This window comes from Zalophus californianus, chromosome 4, assembly GCF_009762305.2.
Source record: "Zalophus californianus isolate mZalCal1 chromosome 4, mZalCal1.pri.v2, whole genome shotgun sequence".
NCBI classification, from domain to species: domain Eukaryota; kingdom Metazoa; phylum Chordata; class Mammalia; order Carnivora; family Otariidae; genus Zalophus; species Zalophus californianus.
In genome coordinates this window covers 106,834,373-106,855,927 of record NC_045598.1, presented here as the reverse complement: position 1 = coordinate 106,855,927, position 21,555 = coordinate 106,834,373, and the positions used below count along the sequence as shown (strand labels likewise).

Genomic DNA, 21,555 nt, shown 5'->3' with positions numbered 1-21,555 from the left:
TGCTCACTGTCTCCAATGCCTTTCAACATTGTATTTAAGATATTAACCAATGAAATTAGACAAGAGAAAATAATTAGAGGCATAAGAATTTGAAAGAAAGAGGTAAGATTAACTTTATTTGCTAATGAAATAATATACCTGGAAAACCCTAAAAAGTTAATGGCACTGCTGCCAAACAATAAAAAGAGTTAGCAAAATAGCAGGTTATGAAATCAACAAAAATGAATAGCTGTCATGCAAAGAAAAGCAAGGCAGAAACTGAGGAACAGAGAAGTTAAGTAACTAGCTCAAGGTCACACAGCTGTTGCATGGTAGGGAATCCAACCCAAGCAGTCTTGTTCCAAGGTCTGGGCATCTAACCATTTTTATCTGCCATTTTTTTCCCCTCTTCTGGAGTATGGTCTTCTAGAAAAGGTCGTTGGATCCCAGGGTATCTGGAAGCAGAACAACAACCTCACCAGCTGTGCTCCAGTATACTTGGAAGAGTCACAAGAGTGCCTTTCAACATAAAAATTCATACATTTATACCCACTATGCCACTGCCTTGGGCTCTAACAATAGCAAAGGCCAAGTGCTCCGAGGCAAATCAGAGGAGAAGGGTGGGCGAGGCACCCAGAGTGGGGTTCCCAGAAAACAAAACTAAAAGGCTGACTCTCTGTGGCATTTGGGCATACTGAGGGGCTCCCGGGAGGCAGCCACCCTGACCTGGCTTTATCAATAAGGGAAAACAGTGGGAGTGCAGAGCTCAGGGTTACTGTTCCCTCTCCTCTCCACCCTGAACTGGCCACTGATGCAGGAGGGAGGTCCTGATCCACCCCTCAGAGGAAAGGAAGCACCATTCATAGAATCAGGCAGAAAAGGATGAGCAGAGGGGGAGGAAAGACAGAAGCTTAGGTGGAGATAAACCTTCAGTGTCCACCCTAAAAGTCTACAGGGTCTAAATTTAACTGACTTCAGCCTTTTCTTGTTTTTTTCTGGGAACATCTACTATATTTTCATAGTTGGGAACCCCTCGACTCACTAACTGAGTTTTATTGTTTTGTCAATACATATACATTATTGTCAATTATCTTATGATAGTTTTGAGTCTTAATTTAAAATAATCTGCTCAGAGACATGACTCTGTGTTCTTATTATATATTACTTTGTCGCTGCACAGCTATACATCTGGTTTATGTTTTCAGATGACCCAGATCAAAGCTGCTAGTCACATGCCATGCTATGTAATACTAGACAAAGGATTATGGTGACCTGAGCAAACAGATCCTAGTCCCAGAGCTCAGACACTGGGATTCTATCATGAGGAGTGCCCAGTCAGGAACCCTGACCCCAGCATTGGGCAGCTGAAGACCCCATGGCCTCAGGGCAGGTGGGTGAGGGACTTTAGAGGAACAGGGGAATGTCAGGGATGACCCAGCACACACTCAGTTGTGCGGTGCTGCCACCTGCCTCACCCAGGGTCACAGCTCACCTTAAAGCCCAGGCCTGCCTCTCCTATAACAGATGTCCCTGGAACTGGCTCCTCACTCCCTCCAACTGTCCTGAAACCTGCTCACTTGTCTGTGTTCAGGTCTATAATCAGGGTAAATGTTTTTGGAAACCCAGGGTAGGCTCTGGGCAGGGGTAGAGATACAGCTGGTGAATTTTCAGAGGAGGAATGAGTGGAATGATCAGGCAACCATGAGAAGGTGATATGTGAAGCAACATGTAAAATGGTTTTATTTATATCTGAAATAAAATTAGCTTTCTGACATAGGAATGTAGAAGTGCGATATTTCTAGATGACATTTGTCACTAACCTCATCTGAAACTGGCACTCTTACTGGATGGAGCTATACTTGAGTCTATGTCAACTCTGCCCTGGATCTGGGTTCCCAAAGGCCTGACTCAGAAGACTGCCTTGTTCCACCTGGGTACCAGGTCCCCATGCAAGTCTGGAAAGACTGGCACCACTCCCACTTTTGAATTCCCTGCAGACACAGAATTCATCTGGCAAGTAGAATGAAATAGCTTTTTTAGTACATGAATCAACATAAAGCTTATTGAAATTGCTTTTGAAAGATATAAAATTGGACTGGAAGTAACATTACATGAATCTTAATGCACATGAAAATATTTTGTGTTCTCTCTCAGCTGCATTGAACTTCTGCTCTATTGATGTCCTGCCAGCAGAACCAGCAGCAGTGCAAACTCCCTCCAAAGTGTCCCCCACCCCAGTGCCCAGTCTCATGTCCCCCTCCAGTCTCTTCCTGCTGTGACTTTATCTCTGGGGGTGGCAGCTGCTGCCTGGGGTCACCGCAGGCCCCATCTCTTCCATCAGAGCCAGCACCAAAGCCGTGATGACTATGAGCAAGTCCTTGGGGGCTCCAGTTGCTGCCACGGCTCTGGAGGCTGCTGCTGACCAGGGCCCTGAGGACCATGGAAAAGCAAAGAAGGAAGAGCCAGATGTTCCCGGGCTTTTCCCCGCTAAATGCTTTTTTCTCTTCTCTGACCTTTTGCTCTCTCTACCTCCTGGGTTCATCATACTTTATGTAGACTAAGGAGGTTTTCTAGCTGATATTCTCAGTGGATTTATAATTCCCAAAAGTTAGTATGGAACCAGATTTGCTCTTGATCTTTTAACCCTATTCAACAATAAAACTCAGATTGTGTGATCAAAGTTGTATTTTGTTCTATTTTACTGAAACTCCTTCTCAGAGCTAGAATCCTTGGAAACTGTTACAATGAGATCTTTAATTCAGTGGAGCTCTTCCATTGTAGTGTGAAGCAAATGCAAGATCCATTCCATCTTCAAGTCAGGGCTACTTCAGATGATGGCAGCAAAAGTACAGATGCATCTGTCAGGGCAGGGGTACAGACCATGGGTGGGTAGACCCAGAAATGCAGTGGCATAATGGAATCCCCACAAGTCTCTGAGAAATTACTTCCTATGTCATGACCACTTATTATTTAATTAACACTTTATTATTCTACCCTTGTTCTAGAGTTTGTATGTTTATGATTGTAAATAACACAAAAATTAACATCTTAAAATTCTGAAGTTCTGTTTGAATTTTAGAATATTATGTCAATGTCCCGATTTAGAATTGATTATAAAGCTCTTGCACCAGAACTATGTAAGAGGGTGGTTTTAATGCCTCTACCTCAGAATTAGAGTATCTCTTTCAAATAACAATGGGTTCAAATTATATTTTATTGTTTTCATTTGTATTTCTTTGGGAGAGTGAACATTTTTCCCAAATATTTATTGTTTTTTTCAATTCTCTATTTTGTGAATTTTTAAATATTTCCCATTTATCTCTAAGTTCTTATTTTTTTAGAGGTGGGGGGAGGGGCAAAGGGAGAGAGAGAATCTTAAGCAGGCTCCACACCCAGCATATGAGCCTGATGTGGGGCTCTATCTCACAACCCAGAGACCATAACCCGAGTGAGATCAAGAGTTGGTCACTTAACCAACTGAGCTACCCAGGTGCCCCAATCTCTAAGCTCTTATATTTTCTTATTGCTCACATACGATTTTGAAAGTCATTAAGTCACATAATTTAGTCATTTATGTCTCCAACAAGTGCTACAAATTTGGTTGGTATCTTATTAATTATATAAGTTGCTCTTCCCTTAGAAGGGAATGGCATGATTCTTGATGATTCAACTCTTCTATTGGTGATTTTGTAGTTTCATTCATATGAGTCCCAGATATTTTTATTCAGGTGATTTAAATGTTTCATGATTAGTGGCTTTTATGTAAAGGGCCATTGAGCTCATAAATTTAACCCAGTGTGCTTATTTATAGCATGTGGCCAATTCAGAGAATTTTCTTACTAATTCTAACCATTTTCAGATCAATTATTTTATTTTACTTTCTAAGTCTGTAATCATATTATTTGCAAATGATGATAGTTTTGTGTCTTTTTTTTAAAGATTTTATTTATTTATTTGACAGAGAGAGAGACGGTGAGAGAGGGAACACAAGCAAGGGGAATGTGAGAGGGAGAAGCAGGCTTCCTGCCAAGCAGGGAGCCAGATGTGGGGCTCCATCCCAGGACCCTGGGATCAGGACCTGAGCTGAAGGCAGGCACTTAAAGGCTGAGCCAACCAGGTTCCCCTTTCTTTACATATATATACATAACATGTACATGTTTCTTTACTTTTTAGTTTGTTAGAATTTCAGCACAAAGCTAATTTATAATAGTAATTGGCACATTATGATTTTTTCACTTGCAACAAATTGTGTTTATCATCTCACAGATAATCTTTTTCCTCTGAATTTTCTAAGATCTTTTTACTGAGGTCTAATATTGAATTTTATTAATCTATTTTTTCAGAATTTGTTGGGACAGTTATATATATATTTTTCTGACATTTGAGGTCTTTAGAAGACAGATTCTTTGAGTTTGGAAGGAGGATAACAGAAGAAACTGAGGTGCAGAGAGGTGGCATCACTGTTGCAAAGTCATGAATGGAGGTGGTGGTGAAGCTGGAAACAGGACTCTGTTCCCACACTTGGAACTACAGCTCCCTGCTCCAGAAAGAAGGGAGCAGAATTACTTAAAAATTGTTGAGTTACGAGTTAGTTAGTGTTTGTGCCCACATTTTACCTTCTCAATCTTATCTTCCTCATCTGGCCCATCAAAAACATCAACAGAAGTCTTATCAGAGATCTCATTGTAGCCCCTGAGTCTGTCCTGTTAGGAGACTATGCCTCTTGATTCTGCATCTTTCCCAGGGGTCTCTAACATCTAGAGCAATCATGTCTGCAAATGGTCACACTCTTGAGTTTTCCTATTATTTTTTTCCTTTTTTTAGTTATTTCGTTTCTGATACTTACTTGTGCAGACAAGGGTTAAAGGTACAAACTTCCAGTTATGAAATAAATAAGTCATGGGGATGAAAACTACAGCATAGGGAATATAGTCAATAATATTGTAATAATGTTGTATAGTGACAGACAGTGACTACACTTGGGATTAGCATAGCATAATGTATAGAGATGTTAAATCACTATATTGTAAACCAGAAAGTAATGTAACATTGTGTGACAGGAGGCCATTCCTAGATCGATACTTGCCAGGAAACTGTTTCCCTCCCTACCCAGCACATTCATTCTGAGTTGGTTGCTGAAGTTACACAAAGGCAGTTAGTTCCTGGTAATCTGCAGTAGGGGAATGCAAGCTTGGAACTGAGTAATCTTCCTTGTCTTTGTTATCAAATTCATCATCAACACCAACATCAATTTTGTCATCATTAGACATCTATTTTTCATGGTGGATGTTTCTAGAAGTGCCTTGTGAGAAGGTAAATAAATAAATGTATCTTATGAAAATGTATGAAAAGAGTTGGCTACCAAGGGGAACTTTCCATAGTGGGAACATTCAACACTAAATTTTCTCATTCTAGGTATCTGTGATCTGAAGTAGAAGAAAACATTATGTTTTTGTGTTGCCTTTTGGTTTTGGTTTTTAATTATGGGAAGAATTCCTTCTGTATACTCATTTTCTTGTATGTTAAGAAAACTCACTTTGTTTTCTTAATAGTTACCAAAGTGCATGTATGCCTGTGTTTCTGTGTGTGTGTGTTTGTGTGCATGCATGTACACAAGAGAAAGAATGAGACATAGTGAAGGAGAAAGAAAGGGGGGGGGGAGAGAGAGAGATGGTATAGTAGGAAAGAAGGGGAGGAAGGGAGACTTTCTGAGAAGGGTTACAAGTTAGTAGAAACATAGACAGGGTTACCAGGCCTCTCATTGTAGTCTCCATGGAGGAATTCCATGGGACAGGGCAGCCAACCCATTGTTGGTTAACTCCCAGCAATAATCAAGACATGCCCATACATAAGCCCATTTTATATCCCCACCTCCCTAGGCTGACCCAAGTACAAGTACAAATATGCTAGCCTTCAGGATCCAATCTGAGGGACTCTTAGAATAGCAGCTCTTTAAAAGATTTTTGGCGCACTGATCGAAGGAATTTATTCCCACACACAGGTACATGGACTTGACCCAGTGGAAAGGGCAATGTTTACTCCAGGGAAGTGCGACTTAGCCCTGGGAAGTGGTGTGTTGGTAAATGTTTACACTGGGATTTCTGGGGGAAAAGGCAACATGAATTGGTGCCCATTTCAATGTTGTAAATATTCCCACCCTGGCAGATTTCAAGCTACCAAACTGATGGCATTGAATGCAGAGTTGGGAAGAGAGGCACACATTGGCTGTCCAGCCCACCACTGGACTGGGACACCAGACCAGACTGGACTTGTTGGGAAGAAGATCCTCATGGCACCTAGTAAAACTTGCATAATGGCTGCTGGAGCCCAAAGTAGAGGTAGGTCTAGACCCACGTGATCAAAGGGCTGCTTCTCAAAGATAGACGAGAGTGACTTTAAGACAGAAAAGTTGGAAAGATAGGCATTGGTTAACTTCCTTAAAAAAAGAAATTTCAGAGACCACAGTGTTAGAATCCCTCTATCTAGAGGCAACTTGGTCTCCCCAAACCTGGGCTATAGCCAAGGGAAAGAGTATGATTTCTAGGATATTACATACACAACTGCCCTGACTCCCAAGTGGGCAGGCTGGGAGTTCCCTTTCCCAGCTCAGTGTGGAGAGAACCAAGGGGCAGGGGAATGTCAGGGAGAACCTGCATATGCTTTGCTTGTGCAAGAGCCATGTCCTGCTCCTTCCAGAAGTATGGCTCACCTGAAACCCAGCCCTGGAGCCCACATAAAAGGGATCCCTGCTGCTGGCACTTTATCAGCTCAGGGCTCCTCAGGGATGTGTCTGTGGCTGTCTGGGACCAGAGTGAGTATTTCTATGGGACCCAGAGGGGACACTGAGCAGGATGGAGATGGAACTGGAACATCACTCTGGGAGAGGAGCAGAGGTGAGCATGAAGGAGAAGGACAAAGTGATGGGCAAGGACAGAAAGTCAGGACTGAAGTTTGCTCTGGGCCAACAAACAACCACCTGGAAAGGGTTCTCCCTGTAGTCAGACAGGGAGGTAGTATATGACTGGTATATAGAACTGTTACAGTCTTATAATGGCTGGTCTGCTAAACTTGAGCCCATTTCTCTGAAGGAAGCTTTTCCCTTACTGTGCAGATTCCAAATATGTACATATATATATGTATATGTATATATGAAGATAACACCTCTTCTAACAATTTCTGGAAAACATTTCTAGATAGATTCAAGTTGTAGAATTGCAATGGACTCAACATGGCTTTGAAAGAACATGAAATATCCAGTCTAGTATTTCACTCTAGCATTTTTGGCATTTCTTGATGTATTAGTTATAACCCACTTAAGAATGAAGAACTCTGGACCACTCTACAGCTATGAAAGTAAATAAGACACATTCACTGTCTCACATAGGTTTCTGTCTGTGCATGTATTTTATTTTATTTTGTACACAATGCAGTTTTAATAAGTTTAGCATAAGTCTGTTCCCACATGCTTTTACACATAAGTTTATAAACATATCTTAATGAATGAAAATGTTACTGGAATGACACATTATACCCAGTGTAGTTTCAATGAGCTAACAATGGGGCTATTACCATATGCTTCAACATGGAAGTTTACATACATGTATTTTTAAAATTTTTATTTAAATTCCAGTTAACATACAGTGTAATATTAGTTTCAGGTGTACAATATAGTGATTCAACACTTCCATACATCATCTGGTGCTCATCACAAGTGAGCTCCTTAATCCCCATCACCTATTTTACCCATCCTCCCACCCACCTAACCTCTGGTAGCCATCAGTTTGTTTTCTATAACTAAGAGTCTATTTCTTGATTTGCCTCTCTCTTTCTTTTATTTTTTTTCCCTTTGCTCATTTGTTTCTTAAATTCCACATATGAGGGGCGGAGGAAGATGGCAGAGGAGTAGGAGACCTGGATTTCGTCTGGTCTCAGGAATTCAGCTTAATAGGGATCAAAACATTCTGAACACCTACGAACTCAACAGGAGATCGAAGAAGAGAGTAGCAACAACTCTCTGAACAGAGTGGCGACCACTTACTGGAAGGTAGGATGTGCGGAGAAGTGAATCCGAGGCGATATTTGGGAGGAGAGACGGCGGGGGAGGGGGCCTCTGTCAGACACTACTGGCAAGTGATAGAGCCACAGAGCACAAAATCGGAACTTTTAGAAGTCGGCTCCGCTGAGGGACATCACTCCAGTGGCTAAGTGGGAGGTGGAAACCTCGCGGGACAGTGTGGACTCAGGACCCTCGGGGTCACAGAAAGACCGGGGGATGCCTGAGTGCAGCAGAGCCCCCAGGTATTGGAGTGGGGAAGCCCACTGCAGAGACGGAGCCGAGGGGCGGGCTTGCAGCTCGGGGTGGCCATAAACTGTGATCCCCGGCTGACTTGGGCCACTGTGCCTCCAGGAGGGACCCAACAAGCAGCAGAGCCAGGGAGACTCCCCTCCCTCCCCCAGGAGGAGCGGCACAGGAGCGCACCGCAGGGATCTGCTGGGTTTAGAGACTCCACACGGGGTCGGGTGCCAGAGATAGAAACGCTCAGTCACAGGCCGGGTGACCGCGGAGTGCGGCCGGAGACCGGGGAGACGGGAGCGATTGACTGCTTTTCTCTGGGGCCGCACTGAGGAGCGGGGTCCTGAGTTCTCAGCTCCTCTGGGCAGAGAGTGGGAGGCCACCATTTTCACCCTGGTCCTCCAAAACTGTGCAGAGAGCTTGCAGGGAACAAAAGCTCCTGAGAGCAAACCCAAGCAGCTTGCTTAGCCCAGACGGACAAGGGCAGGGCAATTCTGCCTCCAGCAAAGACATTTGGGAACCACGGCAAGAGGCCCCTCCCCCAGAAGATCAGCAGGAATAGCCAGGAAGCCAAGACCAAGTTTACCGATCAAGGAGAACGGGAGAACTCCAGCACTAGGAGAATACTGCACATAGAATTCATGGCTTTTTTACCATGATTCATTAGTTTTTCAAAGTTAATTTTTTAACTGTTTTTTGGGGTTTTTTTTAATTTTTCTTTTTCCCTTTTTCAACCAACATCTTATCAATCCCTTTTTTAAAAAAACATTTTTTTATTTTTCATTTTTAGAGTCATATTTTATCCCTTCATAGTAGTTACTCTTATTTTTGGCATATATATATATATATAAGTTCTTCTCTCTTTAAAATTTTGAGATACAGTTTCTTCTAACAGATCAAAATATACCCTAAATCACTAGTGTATGGCTTTGTTCTAGTCTCCTGCCTGATCACAGTCTCTCCCGTTTTTTTTCTTTTCTTTTTTCTTTTTTTAAAATCTTCTTTCTTCTTTCAAACAACTTCTTATCAATTCTGTTTATAAAACATTTTATACGTTTCATCTTTACAGTCATCTTCCATCCCTTCATTGTATCAACCCTTATTTTGTACATATATAAGTCTTTCTTCCTTTAAAATTTTAGGAGGCACTTTCTTCTAACAGACCAAAATACACCCAAACTCTAGTGTGTGGCACGGATCAATGCACTAGCCTGATCATATTTGATCATATTCTGTTCTTTTTTTGTTTTTTTCTGTTTTTGTTTGTTTTTATCTTTTTCTTTTTCTTTTTTTTCTCTTTCTTTTTTTTTCTTTCCCTTTCTTTTCCCCTGGTTACAGGTCTTTTCTGATTTGTAAACAGTATATTTGCTGGGGACGTTGTTAACCTGTTAGCATTTTGTTCTCCCATTTATCTGTTCTCCTCTGGACAAAATGACAAGACGAAAAAAATCACCTCAGCAAAAAGAACAAGAGGTAGTACCGTCTGCCAGGGACCTACTCAATACTGACATTAGTACAATGTTGGACCTAGAGTTCAGAATCATGACTTTAAAGCTACTAGCTGGGCTTGAAAAAAGCGTGGAAGTTATTAGAGAAACCCTTTCTGGAGAAATAAAAGAACTAAAATCTAACCAAGTCGAAATCAAGAAGGCTATTAATGAGGTGCAATAAAAAATGGGGGCACTAACTGCTAGGATAAATGAGGCAAAAGAGAGAATCAGCGATATAGAAGACCAAATGATGGAAAATAAAGAGGCTGAAAAAAAGAGAGATAAACAACTACAGGATCACGAGGGCAGAATTCAAGAGATAAGCGATACCATAAGATGAAACAACATTAGAATAATTGGGATCCCAGAAGAAGAAGAAAGAGAGAGGGGGGCAGAAGGAATATTGGAGCAAATTATAGCAGAGAACTTCTCTAATGTGGGGAAGGAAACAGGCATCAAAATCCAGGAGGCACAGAGAACCCCTCTCAAAATCAATAAAAATAGGTCAACACCCCGACATCTAATAGTAAAACTTAGAAGTCTCAGAGACAAAGAGAAAATCCTGAAAGCAGCTCGGGAGAAGAGATCTGTAACCTACAAGGGTAGAAACATTAGATTGGCAACATACCTATCCACAGAGACCTGGCAGGCCAGAAAGGACTGGCATGATATCCTTAGAGCACTAAACGAGAAAAATATGCAGCCAAGAATACTATATCCAGCAAGGCTGTCATTGAAAATAGAAGGAGAGGTAAAAAGCTTCCAGGACAAACAAAAACTAAAGGAATTTGCAAACACACAACCAGCCCTAAAAGATATATTGAAAGGGGTCCTCTAAGCAAAGAGAGAGCCTAAAAGCAGCATAGATCAGAAAGGAACACAGACAATATACAGTCACAGTCACCTTACAGGCAATACAATGGCACTAAATTCATACCTTTCAATAGTTACCCTGAATGTAAATGGGCTAAATGCCCCAATCAAAAGACACAGGCTATCAGATTGGATTAAAAAACAAGACCCATCAATATGCTGTCTGCAAGAGACTCATTTTAGACCCAAAGACACCCCCAGATTGAAAGTGAGGGGGTGGAAAACCATTTACCATGCTAATGGACACCAAGAGAAAGCCGGGGTGGCAATTCTTATATCAGACAAATTAGATTTTAAAAAAAGACTGTAATAAGAGATGAAGAAGGACACTATATCTTACTTAAAGGGTCTATTTAACAAGGAGATCTAACAATTGTAAATATCTATGCCCCGAACATGGGAGCAGCCACTTTTATGATGCAATTATAACAAAAGCAAAGAAACACATTCACAAAAATACAATAATAGTGGGGCACTTTAACACCCCCTCACTGAAATAGACAGATCATCTAAGCAAAAGATCAACAAGGAAATTAAGACTTTAAATGACACACTGGACCAAATAGACTTCACAGACATATTCAGAACCTTCCAACCCAAAGCAATGGAATATACATTCTTCTCTAGTGCCCATGGAACATTCTCCAGAATTGATCACATCCTAGGTCACAAATCAGGTCTCAAACAGTACCAAAAGATTGGGATCCTTCCTTGCATATTTTCAGACCACAGTGCTTTGAAACTAGAACTCAATCACAAGAGGAAAGTCAGAAAGAACTCAAATACATGGAGGCTAAAGAGCATCCTACTGAAGAATGAATGGGTCAACCAGGAAATTAAAGAAGAATTAAAAAAATTCATGGAAACCAATGAAAATGAAAACACAACTGTTCCAAATCTTTGGGATACAGCAAAGGCAGTCCTGAGAGGAAAGTATATAGCAATACAAGCCTTTCTCAAGAAACAAGAAAGGTCTCAAATACACAACCTAACCTTACACCTAAAGGAGCTGGAGAAAGAACAGCAAATAAAGCCTAAACCCAGCAGGAGAAGAGAAATAATAAAGATGAGAGCAGAAATCAATGAACTAGAAACCAAAAGAACAGTAGAACAGATCAACGAAACTAGGAGCTGGTTCTTTGAAAGAATTAACAAGATTGATAAACCCCTGGCCAGACTGATCAAAAAGAAAAGAGAAATGACCCAAATCAACAAAATCATGAATGAAAGAGGAGGGATCACAACCAACACCAAAGAAATACAAACAATTATAAGAACATATTATGAGCAACTCTATGCCAGCAAATTAGATAACCTGGAAGAAATGGGTGCATTCCTAGAGATGTATCAACTACCAAAATTGAACCAGGAAGAAATAGAAAACCTGAACAGACCTATAACCACTAAGGAAATTGAAGCAGTCATCAAAAATCTCCCAAGAAACAAAAGCCCAGGGCCAGATGGCTTCCCAGGGGAATTCTATCAGACATTTAAAGAAGAATTAATACCTATTCTCCTGAAACTGTTCCAAAAAATAGAAATGGAAGGAAAACTTCCAAACTCATATTATGAGGCCAGCATTACCTTGATCCCAAAACCAGACAAAAACCCCATCAAAAAGGAGAATTACAGACCAATATCCTTAATGAACATGGATGCAAAAATTCTCACCAAAATACTAGCCAATAGGATCCAACAGTACATTAAAAGGATTATTCACCATGATGAAGTGGGATTTATCCCTGGGCTGCAAGGCTGGTTCAACATCCACAAATCAATCAACGTGATACAGTACATTAACAAAAGAAAGAACAAGAGTCATATGATCCTGTCAATAGATGCAGAAAAAGCATTTGACAAAGTACGGCATCCTTTCTTGATCAAAACTCTTCAGAATATAGGGATAGAAGGTACATACCTCAACATCATAAAAGCCATCTATGAAAAACCTACAGCGAATATCATTCTCAATGGGGAAAAGCTGAGAGCTTTTCCCCTAAGGTCAGGAACGCGGCAGGGATGTCCACTCTCACCACTGCTATTCAACATAGTATTAGAAGTCCTAGCCACAGCAATCAGACAACAAACAGAAATCAAAGGCATCCAAATCGGCAAAGAGGAAGTCAAACTCTCACTCTTTGCAGATGATATGATACTGTATGTGGAAACCCAAAAGACTCCACCCCAAAACTGCTAGAACTCATACAGGAATTCAGTCAAGTAGCAGGCTATAAAATCAATGCACAGAAATCAGTGGCATTCCTATACACCAACAACAAGACAGAAGAGAGACAAATCAAGGAGTCGATCCCACTTACAATTGCACCCAAAACCATAAGATACCTAGGAATAAATTTAACCAAAGAGGCAAAGGATCTGTACTCAGAAAACTATAAAATACTCATGAAAGAAATTAAAGAAGACACAAAGAAATGGAAAAACGTTCCGTGCTCATGGATTGGAAGAACAAACATTGTGAAGATGTCAATGCTACCTAGAGCAATCTACACATTCAATGCAATTCCCATCAAAATACCATCCACTTTTTTCAAAGAAATGGAACAAATAATCCTAAAATTTATATGGAACCAGAAGAGACCCCGAATAGCCAGAGGAATATTGAAAAAGAAAAGCAAAGCTGGTGGCATCACAATTCCAGACTTCCAGCTATATTAGAAAGCTGTCATCATCAAGACAGTATGGTACTGGCACAAAAACAGACACATAGATCAGTGGAACAGAATAGAGAGCCCAGAAATGGACCCTCAACTCTATGGTCAACTCATCTTTGACAAAGCAGGAAAGAATGTCCAATGGAAAAAAGACAGTCTCTTCAACAAATGGTGTTGGGAAAATTGGACAGCCACATGCAGAAGAATGAAACTGGACCATTTCCTTACACCACACACAAAAATAGACTCCAAATGGTTGAAAGACCTAAACGTGAGCAGGAGTCCATCAAAATCCTAAAGGAGAACACAGGTAGCAACCTCTTTGACCTCAGCCACAGCAACTTCTTCCTAGAAACATTGCCAAAGGCAAGGGAAGCAAGGGCAAAAATGAACTCGTGGGATTTCATCAAGATAAAAAGCTTTTGCACAGCAAAAGAAACAGTCCACAAAACCAAAAGACAACCGACAGAATGGGAGAAGATATTTGAAAATGACATATCAGATAAAGGGCTAGTATCCAATATCTATAAAGAACTTATCAAACTCAACACCCAAAGAACAAATAATCCAAGCAAGAAATGGGCAGAAGACATGAACAGTTTTCCAAAGAAGACATCCAAATGGCCAACAGACACATGAAAAAGTGCTCAACATCGCTTGGCATCAGGGAAATCCAAATCAAAACCTCAATGAGATATACCACCTCACACCAGTCAGAATGGCTAGAATTAACAAGTCAGGAAACGACAGATGTTGGCGGGGATGTGGAGAAAGGGGAACCCTCCTACACTGTTGGTGGGAATGCAAGCTGGTGCAACCCCTCTGGAAAACAGTATGGAGGTTCCTCAAACAGTTGAAAATAGAGCTACCATATGATCCAGCAATTGCACTACTGGGTATTTACCACAAAGATACAAATGTAGGGACCCGAAGGGGTACGTGCACCCCAATGTTTATAGCAGCAATGTCCACAATAGCCAAACTGTGGAAAGAGCCAAGATGTCCATCGACAGATGAATGGATAAAGAAGAGGTGATATATATACACAATGGAATATTATGCAGCCATCAAAAGGAATGAGATCTTGCCATTTGCAACGACGTGGATGGAACTGGAGGGTGTTATGCTGAGTGAAATAAGTCAATCAGAGAAAGACATGTATCATATGACCTCACTGATATGAGGAATTTTTAACCTCGGGAAACAAACTGAGGGTTGCTGGAGTGGTGGGGGTTGGGAGGGATGGGGTGGCTGGGTGACAGACATTGAGGAGGGTATGTGCTATGGTGAGCGCTGTGAATTGTGCAAGACTGTTGAATCACGGATCTGTACTTCTGAAACAAATAATGCAATATATGTTAAGAAAAAAAAGAAGATTGCAGGAGGGGAAAATGAAGGGGAGTAAGTCGGAGGGGGAGACGAACCATGAGAGACGATGGACTCTGAAAAACAAACTGAGGGTTCTAGAGGGGAGGGGGTTGGGGGGATGGGTTAGCCTGGTGATGTGAATTAAAGAGGGCACATTCTGCGTGGAGCACTGGGTGTTATGCACAAACAATGAATCATGGAACACTACATCAAAAACTAATGATGTATGGTGATTAACATAAAAATAAAAAAATTTTTAAAAAATAGCTCTACAAAGTGATATATAAACCCAAGGGACTAGTGACCTTGTGTATGTTGTAAGAGAATAAATGTGTCAGAGAAGGACTGGCAGAAGTTCAAAGAAACTAACCCCAGTGGGTCATTCCAGGAGAAAGAGGGATATATGTGCACCAATATTCCCTGGCCTCTGTAATCAAGAGGGTCCTAGTGCTGTCTTGCCTTGTGTTTCTGGCCCAGACACAGCCCAGACTCTGATCCAGGTGGAATTGGGGTTTTCATATTTCAGTGACCCACATGTGCACACAGTGGGAAACCTGTGTGACCCTCCCCCACATATGTGAAAACAGTCTTTGTTCCATAAATGATATCCTTTGATGACTTTTACTGGATCCTCTTGTGATAATTTTGGTGGGGTTGGGGGACAGGAAAGGAGGCAAGGATGAGGCCAGGTGAGGGTGCTCCCTAGCAAGCCTGTGCAGTGGCCACGTGTTGTAATGGAACATGCCCCGGATGGAATTCAGAAATTCCTGTCTAATGTCTGCTCCTACCTGGCTGTGTGGTCTTGAGCAGATTTCTTCCCTTCTCCATGGGCCTCAGTCCCAATATAGAAGGGCCAAGCTCTGTGCCTGTGAAGGCCCTCGCCAGCCCTCCATTCCATGGTTCTATGACGTAATCTCCTGATAATCTAGGAGGAATCCCATATTGTCACTGGAATAATGGTTCAGGGGATCTCTGGCAAAAGTCTCAGAGCTGAGCCTGGAGCAGAGACACACAGACATGGGATCTAAAGGAGGGAACCTCTGTAGTGTCTTCTCCGACACAGAAGTGAGATTTCTCACTGGATACCAATATGCCTGTGCCCTCCATCTCCCAGGTGTCTGGCTTCTCACTTCCTCCTACTTCTCTTCCACAAAAAAGGAGGGACCCAGATTTTGACCTTGAGTGTCTAGAGTTTCTGATCAAGGACAGCTCCCAGGATGTGAGGACACCTGGGCCCTGCCTTCAGGGAGCAACATGTCAAATTGGGTACTTCCCCCTCTGGGTCTCCTGGTCAGAGTTGGGGTGCCACTGACTTGAAATCTTGGTTTGGTTCATGCACTCAGCGGCATAACTTCAAACATGTAACTCATGTCAGGATTCATTGATGCTGGTGCTATTAGGGACCTTAAGATAATCTAGTATATGGTTTCTGACTGTCCAGATGGTAAGTCCTGAAATTGAGCTAACCAGAGGATTGCAGAGAGCTTTTAAAGACCAGAAGGTCTTCCTAAGAAAAACAGCCCATTAGGCCAGATGACTCAGATATTGCTTTGTGTTGAGGCAGGGGCCAGACCCCATGACATGTTTTAGTCCCCTCCACCTCAGAGATGACATTATTCTGAATCTGTGATTCTGTATTCTGTGAATCCATGATTCTCTCTACCTATTACCCTGTGAGTCTACCAGACTATTATTGCATGAATCCATAGGTCTCTGTTTCTATGAGCTGTGTCCAAAGAGATAAGTGGGACGTTTTGGGGATAACCCTGTGACTCACCCTGGCACTTGTTCCAGTCATCTGACTTCTCCACACCTCAACTTCCCAGTCTATAAAATGGGTGGGGCACAGCCAACCCACGTGTTTTGGTGGCACATGGAAACAGTATCTCTCACCAGAGATATTAGTGCTGTCTGAAGATGTTATACCCATTAGTGACAGCATGGCCCCACAGAGTAGGAAGTGAGCCAATCAGAGCTCACAGATGGCACAAGGTGCACAGATCGGCTAATAGTAGGATGGCCATTGACCACATGGAGGAAGGAGGTTGGTTTAGGCTGTACTGTCAGTGGAAAGCACCCTCATTCATTCAATCATTCATTTATTGGTCTAATTAGTGTTCCCCAGGTCCTGTGCCAGATGATATACAGTGAATGTGTCCACAGTTACCAAGGCACAGAGATTATGGTCTAGTTGGAATAACTCCATGGACATTGAGGATACAAATACACTTCCTTTGTAGAATAAGCCCCTTACAATCATAGAATATCACAGCCAGGAGGGGCTTCATTGACTATTTTATGGTGGAAGAGAAAAAGCCTAGAGATAGAAGGGCACAGTGGGGGGTGCCTGGGTGGCTTAGTTGGTTAAGCAACTGCCTTCAGCTCAGGGCATGATCCTGGAGTCCCAGGATTGAGTCCCACATCGGGCTCCCTGCTCAGCAGGGAGTCTGCTTCTCCCTCTGACCCTCTTCCCTCTTGTGCTCTCTATCTCTCATTCTCTCTCTCAAATAAATAAATAAAATCTTAAAAAAAAAAGGGGCACAGTGGGGCCACACTGTGAGGCAAAGGCAGAATCAGAACTAGGCTGAGTTCTCTTTGTGCCTTGAACTATCTCTATCTCGTTTTGTTGACATGCCTTAAAATGGTTGGCCTTCTACGACATTTTCTTCCCTATAGCGTGAGGTTGTCCCATCCTACGTCTGAGATATAGGGACTTCTTAATGTCTGTGTCTGTTGGTTGGCTAAAAGCTATGGTTCCTAAAGCATCATGTATTTCAACACTAAAAACAGCATGTTGTGGCAGAAAAAAAAAATTGAAGAATAAATCTGTGTTCAAATTCTGGATTTGCTACTTCTAGCTATGTGAGCTTGGGCAAGTTTGTTTTTTTATTTAAATTTAAGACACTATTATGGAGACTAAATGTGATGAGCTAACCCTGTGATATATATGACCCCAATAAAAGATCATTCTTGTCCCATTCCCATCATAAAACATCAGGCCTGGGTGCCAGCTGAGGTGGGACACAAGAGAACAGGTAATGGAACAGCCTAAAACCACTTCCACCATCCCCTTTAGGACAGGACTGGTGGGTTTCACAGATGAAGCTATGGAGTGCTACGAGCCCACCCAATACAGGAATGAAGGGGGAAAGCAGGAAACTTTCTAAGTCTGGGACAGAATCTCTCCCTTGCTTTCTCCAATTTGTTCAGGGGCAGACCCTACAAGACCTGGCTTGGGCTAGGGAAGTGTGTGTGGACTAGTGGGGATTTGTCTTTGTTGAGGAAATTTGGGAGCTGTTTATGGTCCTGAAGAAATTGGGATCCGTTATGGACAAATGCAGAAGCATCTTTTCGTTAGAGGTTATGGGGCCACCCTGGGGCCTGCACGAGCTGATATGAGGGAGTGGTAATTTGCAACCAAGGCTCAGCTCAGGATCAAGATACCTTTCTGCATTGGGCAACCTGACATGGATCAGTGAGAAGAGCGTGGGCTCTGAAACTAGACAGGCTTGGGTTCAAGTGATACTCCATTGCCTACCAATGGGACTACCTTGGTGAAATAGTTGGGCCTCTGGGTCTTAGTTTCCTTGTCAAAATAGGGCTAGCATAGCCTACCTCACAGGATGTGCTTAATACATATTATTCCCATTTCTTTTGCTGTATTTACTGCATTGAAGAAAGGGAAGGAGGCAGATATTCAAGGACAGTGCTATGTCCAGAAATAAAAGGCAACATGTTGTAGCAATAAAGACCATGGTTTATGAAAGTAGACTGCCTGCATGTGAATTCAAGCTTCTTACTTAATTGCTTTGTGAGAATGGGTAACTTCCTTAATCTTTAAGGGCCTCAGTTACAGGGGCATCTGTAAATGTACATCCCTTATGAACTGTTGGGCACATATGTAGCATTCAGTTAAATGTCAGATTCTACTATTATTGTTATCACACAGTGTTCATTTGGCTGGAATTCCCACTATGCTGGGTTCTTGGGGATCTAGGTCTGGTAGTAAGGTCTAGAAAGGTGAGGATGGGGAAGTTATGTGGCATGCAAAGCTGAAGATGTGGGTCATAGGGCATGAGAGGCTGAGGAGAGACAGCCTAGATATAGAGCCTGAGGTCTGAGATCATTAAGCACCCACCCAAATTAACAGAATAACCTGCCACTCCATGGAACTAACCTGGAGTTCTTGGGGGGCCTTGTTGCCATACGGAGGCAGAGACCACTGGGCCCAGCAACCCAGACTAGCAGGAGACACCATGGAGCCCCTCAGAAAGAATACACTATTTAGGCTGAGGAAATGCACCGTCTAGCTTTTGGCCCAGGGTATGAAAAATTGAGATGCCAACTATATTTTGAACAAGTCTTTGAAGACTCAAGTGACCTAGAAACAGCTTCGTAGGTACAGATCTCATAGGCATCTCACCTCTCATAACTTCTAGAAAAAGAAGAACTGACTTGTTTCATGAAGAAGGCCAAAGGAATCATTTATCTCGTGTTCGGGAAAATTCAATGTCAAGCAGAGACATGCCTGGCCCCTGAGTGAAGAGCCAGGCATTCTGGGGAGGAATCTCACCAATGCAGTGCCAGCCCCGGTCCTCGTGACCTCTCCTGTTTCATTCAGATGCCATTAACTTGCCTCATTGCCACACTATAAAAGGCCTCCCCAGTGGCCGGCTCCTCAGATCCTTGGCTTCTCCCCACCTTGCTCCTGTCAGCAAAGAGGGTAAGTCTATGCCTGGGTTAGGGACACAAAAAGGAAGGAGAGGTGACACTGGGATGGGATGAGGACAGTCAGGACTAGGCATGAGTGTGGCTGCTGAAGGAGCTGGGGCAGAGTTGGTGGGAAGCGCGGAGGCTGGGGCCTGAGGGGGAGAGGCAGAGGTATGGAACTGGAGCAGAGCTGTTGGTCCTGTGTGAGAAGGGTTCTTCAGAGAACCACCACTCTCCCTGCGTGCAGTTGTGCAGTCCTCTCATGGGTCCATTTATGGGGTGAAGTGATAGTCCAGCTGGCCTGAAGAGCAAATGGTGGAAACTCAAACTCCAGCCTTGTCAGGCTCTGTGAGGCTCAGCTTGAGACTCACAGTGGCTCCTGGTCTACTGATAAGAACTTGCTTTCCCTGGGTACTGCCTGGCCTGGCAGGAGGGAATAGGGAAGCCAGTCTTGAGAGAATTTGGCGATGAGGGGAAATCAGCTGGGAAGAAATTTCCCAAGGAGAATCAGCAATACAGGAACCAACGTGAGTAATAAGAGAGGAAGCTCGGAGAACTGAGTGGAAACAGACATCACTCATTCCAGCACTTCATTTTCCACTGTGGAAACTGAGGCACACAGCCAGGCATAGGCACAAGAGCCAAGCAAGATCCCTGGCTCTGGGTCCAGCTTATGTCAGGTCTGAGTGCCTGTGACCTCAAAAAGATTCTGCTTACAGACAATTCTATTCATATGTGATGCTGGGGTTTCCCTGGAAACCTTTTTAGTTCTGATGAGACCTTTCTTTTCAGATTTTGCAAAGCCACAGGAAGATGTGTGACCAGCAGAAGCAGCCACAGTTCCCCCCATCTTGTGTGAAAGGTTCAGGATTGGGAGCTGTACAGAGTACCAAATGTACCTCTGTGAAATGCCCAGCTCCATCCCAGACTCAAGCCTGTGTGAAATGCCCAGCTCCATGCCTGACTCAAACATATGTGAAATGTGTAACTCCTTGCCAGACTCAAACCTATGTGAAATGCCCAGCTCCATGCCCGACTCAAACCTATGTGAAATGCCAAGTTCCATGCCAGACTCAAACCTATGTGAAATATGCAATTCCTGGCCAGATGTATGTGAAATGCCCAGCTCCATCCTATCTGAAATGCCCAGCTCCTTGTCAGACATACATGAAGTGCCCAGCCCCCTGCCAGACCCAGGCATGCTATGGCCAGGGCCCTTCTCCCGGCCAGACCTACTACGTTCAGGCTCCTGCAAGTAGCTCGACCACCTCATGCCATGTACCTGATCCATGCTCTGCACCCTGTTCCACCAGCTACTGCTGCTTGGCTCCCCGGACCTTCGGGGTGAGTCCCCTGAGACGCTGGGTCCAGCAACCCCACGACTGCAGCTCAGGATCATCCGGCTGCTGCGAAGATTCTGGGTGCTGCAGCTGTGGGGGCTGTGGTTCTGGGTGCTCCTGTTTGGGGATTATCCCCATGAGGTCCCGAGGTCCTGCATGCTGTGATCGTGAGGATGACTGCTGCTGTTAAATACAGAACAGCCCTGCTCTGGAACATTCAGCAGCCTCTGGTCCCCTCTCTGTATTCCCAGTGATGTAGAATCTCATTGCTTCACCACATACTTTGCTTCTCTATGAAGGCAGCCTGCCAGAGTTAGCACGCGCCACAAACTTTGGCAAGAATAAAGCTCTGAAAGCAATTCATAGAGATGTCCTGTCTTTTTGGTCCATATTTATGCTTTTGTATCAGAAACTCTTCCTCTCTTCTTCTTGCTTCTCAACAAGAGGAAGGTCTGCGTGGACCAAGCTGGTACGATCCCAGCCTGGGATCCCTGAGCATTCTAGAATGCCACTAATAAACTTCCCCATGCAAGTTAGCTAGAGATTTTAGGGTCAGGAGATGCCTTTTTCCTGTCCTCTGATGAGTGTGAGGAGAGGGTTTGGCTATGCTGAGGACTTCATGGTAGCATGATTGTTATATGTGAAGTCAGAGTTCAGCTTCCTGAATGTTGAAGGGTCTGTGAAATCAGATCTGTTCAGGTGCCTCATGATGATGCCCCTGCTTCTGTGGGAGGGGCTCTATGGATTCCATTTTCTCATCTGATGAGTTTGCCCCCCTGAGGCCCCAGAGTAAAGACCTGAGGGAAGGGGTGAGGACTCACCTGAGGCAG

General features: G+C 43.2%; 1 protein-coding gene across 1 annotated transcript; it reads left to right on the top strand.

Annotated features, from left to right (window-relative positions):
- The first annotated feature begins 20,198 nt into the window (after positions 1 to 20,198).
- On the top strand, positions 20,199 to 20,915 carry C4H1orf68 (chromosome 4 C1orf68 homolog). Its single transcript, XM_027581542.1, has one exon. It carries the CDS (start codon positions 20,199 to 20,201, stop codon positions 20,913 to 20,915), a length of 717 nt encoding a protein of 238 aa, XP_027437343.1.
- Positions 20,916 to 21,555: the final 640 nt, after the last annotated feature.